Source organism: Hipposideros armiger, unplaced genomic scaffold, assembly GCF_001890085.2.
Source record: "Hipposideros armiger isolate ML-2016 unplaced genomic scaffold, ASM189008v1 scaffold_812, whole genome shotgun sequence".
NCBI lineage: Eukaryota > Metazoa > Chordata > Mammalia > Chiroptera > Hipposideridae > Hipposideros > Hipposideros armiger.
In genome coordinates, this window is record NW_017732162.1 from 261,268 (window position 1) to 267,041 (window position 5,774).

At 41.9% G+C, this 5,774-nt stretch overlaps 1 protein-coding gene across 1 annotated transcript in view; it reads right to left on the minus strand.

The window, feature by feature from the left end:
• The window catches only part of PHACTR1 (phosphatase and actin regulator 1), a 589,651-nt gene that overhangs the window by 108,305 nt on the left and 475,572 nt on the right, over nucleotides 1-5,774 (minus strand). The window contains exon 7 of the mRNA XM_019628839.1: nucleotides 5,641-5,651. Coding sequence (XP_019484384.1) covers nucleotides 5,641-5,651 — 11 coding nt within the window. The remainder of the gene's footprint in view (nucleotides 1-5,640; nucleotides 5,652-5,774) is intronic.

Genomic DNA, 5,774 nt, shown 5'->3' on the forward strand with positions numbered 1-5,774 from the left:
TTGTTGTAAAATCTCCAAAACTCAACCAAATCGTTCAATTTTTTTTAGAATGAAGCTAGAACTGTCAGCTGTCAAATGACATAGCAATAACATAGATGCAAATGACTCTAGTACTTACAAAAATGAACTAGTGCCACCTGTTGCAAACATGCACTGTGACCTTTCCAACAACCCAATACTTTATTGCAGTATGCTTGAAGGTGATAATAGATAGAAAAAACAAAAAAGCAAAAAACAAAAGAAAGAAAACAGTAGAGCAGGATCAAGGGACTAAGGACTTAGGGAAGGAGGTGACAATTTAACATCTGATGGTCCCAGGTGGTTTCATTGGAACCATGTCGATGGGGATCTGGCAGAGGGGGGTCTGCGAGGAGGGAGTGGCCAGTGCCAAACTCAAAGGCTGGAGAGGTGTCACAGAGACAAAGTCACCAGGACATACAGACAGGGTATTGAAGCACCTTAAGGGTTGGGAGTCAAATTGTGGAAGGCTTCGTAGGCTGTCACAGGAACTTGCAATTTCTCTGAGTGAAACGCGGAGCCACTGCAGGCTCTGAGCAGGGGGTGATGGGCTCTGACTTCCAGAGAACTAAGAGAGAGACATGTGCACTACAGCGGTTTTAATTTAAAAGAAACATAATGAGTCAATTTAAAGAACTTAAGAGCTCATGAATTATGTTACAAGTTGTTTTGAAGTAGTAGTAGGACCAATGCCCCTGTTTCAGCCACTGGTCCTTCATTTAGGTCTCTGTGCAAATGTCACCTCCTCCAGAGGTTCTCCATTTGCGTTTATCTAAAATCATTGCCCTCCCTGACTTTATCTCTTAACTCTGCTTCGTTTTCCTACATAGTGCTTATCACTCCTGGACCATATATCATACGCTTATTTATTTCCTATTTCCTGAAGTAGAATGTAAACTCTGAGGTGAGGGTTTTGCTCTTTTAGTTACCACTGTAGCTCGACACCTAGAAGACCACCTGTCACAGAGAGAAAGCTCGGTACCAGTTTTTTGAATGAATGAATGAATGTCCTAGGAGTCTAGGAAACCCTTGAGTTTTAGTTCACAAACAAACAGGCCACAAGATTGGGGCAATAACTGTGTATCAAAATAAAAATAACCTTATCAAATTATAGATTTATCAAATTATAGATTATTTCCCACCAGTAGTTGGTGTAACATTTTTCCTATTTAGAGTGATGATGGTTCACCTTACTGTTTACATTGTTTTCCTCATCAAACTGCTATATCCATGTTGTGGAAAATTTAGAAACTGGGAGAAAAAGAATCTATAATTTTATGTCTCTACCATATCACGATTAACATAATTTAAAAATTTCTTCTTAGGTAGTATGCATTCTTACACAGCCTCAGTACATCCAGAAATAAAATAATTTTCTCTGATTTTTAAACTTTTATCTAGAGCTCCTTTTGGACTCTAAACTTACGTGACTTTACATGGAAACTGATAAAAGAATATGAGCCGCTGAGTAGCTTACGCTCTTCTAACATCTTCCATTAAATGAGGGATTCCTGTGCTAGTTCTTACAGACATTTGAGATAATTTTCCTTCTTCAACCCAAGCTCTCATTTTGCCTGATTTGAATTTATTGACCAGTTTGGGATTTTAACCCACTAAGAAAAATATCAAGAATTCTGAGGAGCTCTATCAGAGTAATAAAACCTCCTTAATTCTGAGTTCACTTTGCTGCCCTCAAAGTCACAAATCTCAAATCATTACAGTTTATTTTTATACTTTCTGTGAATGAATGGTGGTATTATTAAGCAAAATCGATAACATAAAGAAGTTGGAAGAGAAAAGATTATCGACCAGAGATAAACTGCTTTCCACCACATTAGCAATATCATTCCCAAAACAGTGTAACTGCTGTGTAAACACAGGCCAGCCCTCCCAGGCTGCACTTGGGCAGATGGGCTGACCCAGTAATTATAAATCAATGGGCAGCTGTCAAGGACCAAACATCTCTGATGGAAACTATCTCGCTGCCAAGTGACCAGAGTCATGTGGGCTAACACAGGAGGGGGTACAAAATGAGGAATTACCATCCAGGCACAATGGAACGATTGCTCCAAATCGATGAAATGGATCTTTGAAAGGAACAACTTGCAAAATGATTACAGTCTCTTTGCCACCTGCTGTTCACTCAGATTGTGGCAATACAATTTTATTTGTTTTACCCACCAGAATTCCAGATACAGCAAAGTGAATGATGTTATAGAAAGGGAAGAATGAATGACAGGAAAATGGCCCATTTGGCGGCTAAGGGGAGACAGGGCAGAGATATGAGAAGGAAATTGAATCAGGCCTCCGGGGAGCTGGGTTCTCCTTGGCCACCCACATTGGTAAGACCATTCTGAGGGGATTACAGATCTCTGCACCTCAGATAAAAGGGGACCATGATGTCCTTCCTTAATTCCCAGGCCTGCTGACTTAGCATAAGGCATGTAAATGGTTTCAAAAAATGNTGTGTGCGTCTTTAAAAGTATCTGTGCACCACCAGGATTTAGGGCAGACACTGCAGAATTCTGTAGGATCAGGGAACCTATATTTTCAGAATCCATGTCAGAAAGTCTTACGTTTTATATTTCATCTTTATTTGCAGCCAGAAGTCTTTGGATTATTCTGACCAGCTTAGATGCAGAAGCAATTTTGCAGGAGCCATGAGGTTCCTTACTGTCTGATACAGGCATCTTTGTGACTCACAGAATTCTTTTGAATCTCCTACCTTGAAATCTGTGTAAACAATTTAAATCTCAAAACTTAATTGATTCTTTGATACTCTGGGTGATTTCATACATGGAATGGAATGGTACATGTTTTTGTGCTTTCACCTTGCTTTTCTTTTTTTTTATTGTTGCTATTGTTCTGGGTTTAATATCCTATTTGGATGTTAATAGTCTTTTCTCTCTGGTTCAGAGGCTTTTGCCTAAAACATTAAATATGTGAATTGCAATGACTTCCTATCACAAAAGTGGCAAAGACATTGACTTTGCATAGGTTGTTGCAGTTGTGTTTCCCTGTAACAGTTTCCTGCTGGACTTGTCAGCATTTGCTGCCTTTTACTGGACCTCATGGTTAACAAACCATTGCTCACGTTCATTCTTACTGTGTCCCCAACTGCAAACACCTCATCATTTCACATTGTGGTGCCTGTCTCCCAGGGTTGTTTCTTTCATCTGTTCTGGATACAGTTAAGACTCCTCACCAAAACCCATCAGTTCTTACCTCATCGATGATGTAAATTTGATGGCTCTGACCACTATTTCCAAATAACGACTCTGGCCACAAGGTCTGTAGCTGAAAGGGGATTTACGATTTTGCTATTCCTGGGCATTTTGATGTCAAAATGCAATTGGGACAGGGAGTGAATATAAAATAAACTGAAGGTCACAGTTTCTCTCCTATGCTATCATATGACAGCGTGACTCTCACAGAATCATACATCGTTATGTAGGTGGCCTTCCATAGTTAACAGGGTAGCCCAGCCAAGGTTGGAACCCAAGATTTAAAATTTTTTTTTTATTAGTTTCAGATGTACAAAGCAATGTGCCGTATTTCCACATGTATAAAACGCACCCTTTTTCGAAAAATTTGGGGTCTAAAAACTGAATGCTTCTTATACAGTGGTTGTAGATTTTTTTTTATTTGCATTTCCCGCTTTTTTCGCGCTTGTTTTTTGGGCGCTTATACAACCACTGTATAAGATGCACCCAGTTTTTAGACCCCAAATTTTTTTAAAAAGGGTGCATCTTATAATGGGTAATAGTTAGACATTTACAGCCCTCGCAAAATAACCCCGGTCCCCCAATCTACTAACCCTCTGACATTGTATATAGCTGTTACAATACCATTGACTCTATTCCTTATGCTGTACTCCACATCCTGTGACTATATGTATATTAAATTATAGTTGACATTCATTATTATTCAGCTTCAGTTATACAGTGCAGTGGTCAGGCATCTACACCGTCCATGAAGTGGTCTCCCTAATAAGACAAGTGCCCATCTGATACCTTACAAAATCTTTACATTATTGATTATATTCCCCAAACTGTCTTTTGTATCCCCGTGGCAATCTTGTGGTTACTGACTGTGCTTTCTAATCCCCTCACAATTTTAATGGCTAGAGTTGGGGCAGGGAAGTGATAGGAACTGGCCATTTCAAAATTTAAACAGCTGTTTCTCTAGCTGAGCTCTCTAGTAAGGCACCCACTAGCCACGCGCTGCTATTATTTAAGTTAGTAAAAGTAAATAAAATTGAAAATGCAGTTCCTTAGTAAGACTAGCCACATTTGAAGTGCACGTGGCTAGTGGCTGCTGTGCTGGCCAGCACTGAAGACAGAGTATTTCCATTACCACTGAAAGTTCCACTGGACAGCATTGCTGAAAGCGAACTTGGGAGTCACAATAATGGGCCTAATGTATATGTAAATGTGAACGCATTTCTGCAATTGAGAGGTTCAAATGATGTTGCTAAGCTGGTCTACATCGTGAGAAGTGGTCAGTGTATTGGATGATAGTCCCTTTAGAGAAACTGCAGGGGTGGGAAGCCTGGAGCTTGGGGAGGGGAAGACGTGCTGTGCTCCAGGGCATGTGTGCACGGCCGGAGCCCTGGGAGCAGCAAGACAGGACTTCACAGGCAGACATGGCCTTTGGAGAAGTCCTGAACCTCAGAGCTGAGTCTCGGCTCTCCTGGATGGAACTAGGGAGAGTCTAGGCTCAGGTGAAGGAGAACAGGAAGGGAAGGCAGGCTGAGGACAGGCAGGCCTCTAAGAACAGCAGAAAAGCAGTACAGACCGGATGTCTGATGGAGACCATGGCTAACATTGAATGAGCACTTATTCTGGGCAACGCCCTAAAAGCCCAAACATGATTATGTTCTTTGATCCTCCAACAACAAGCAAGGGCAGAATGGAGTCGATGGGTCTGCTGTTCCATGGTATTCCCAGGGACACTCGGAGGACCGCCTGGTTGGTTACAGATGCCTTCAATCAAGCAGGGCTGGGAGTAGTGAGAGAGGATTAAAGGAAAGCATGGTCTCGCTGGCTGAGGCAGTCTAGGGCCCTGGAGTTACATTCAATCTGAAAAGCAGGTCCAGAGAGATGGAAAGCTGCCCTGTACCTTGTATAGACCGATAATGAGAAAGCCAGGACCAGAATCCGGGGATTGGGGCTTCCAGGAGAGTGCTTTCGCCTGGCAGATATCTACGTGGGAATGTAGGCACCTCTGACTTGTCTGACTCTACACAAGACCTAGGCAAAAATATGGAGTCAGGAAAGTTTTTCTAAGTCTGACCAGCTTTCTTTTTATTAGCTACAAGCCTGCCATAGTTTGGCTTGCTTTCTCATTACAAACGTCAGTGCAGGTCAGTGGCTGTGGAGTGATCAAGTGTCAGAAGGCTGGGGGGGTGTGAGTAGGGCAGTGACGCCCAGTGCCCAGGTCCCCTGCCCCACCTGGATATCACAGGTGGAGTCCAGAATAGGCAGTGACAAAGGGTGGTATTGGGGTGGTTCTTCCAAGGATACATCGTAGTAGTCAGCAGCTCTCCAGAGTTGACTACCTGTAACACTTGGTTTTATGGAAACAACTGTCAAAATAGGGTATAGAATCTCTGGTGGTTACCTCCAAAAATTCTGGTTAATGAGAAATGAGAGTAATTCTGGAGAGGTTTTTGGGCAAGCTTTGTTTGTTCTTAGAAAGTGATGTCAAGAAGAGATATCCCTCTCTTTCCTCTGGATATTGTGTCTGTGTGTAAT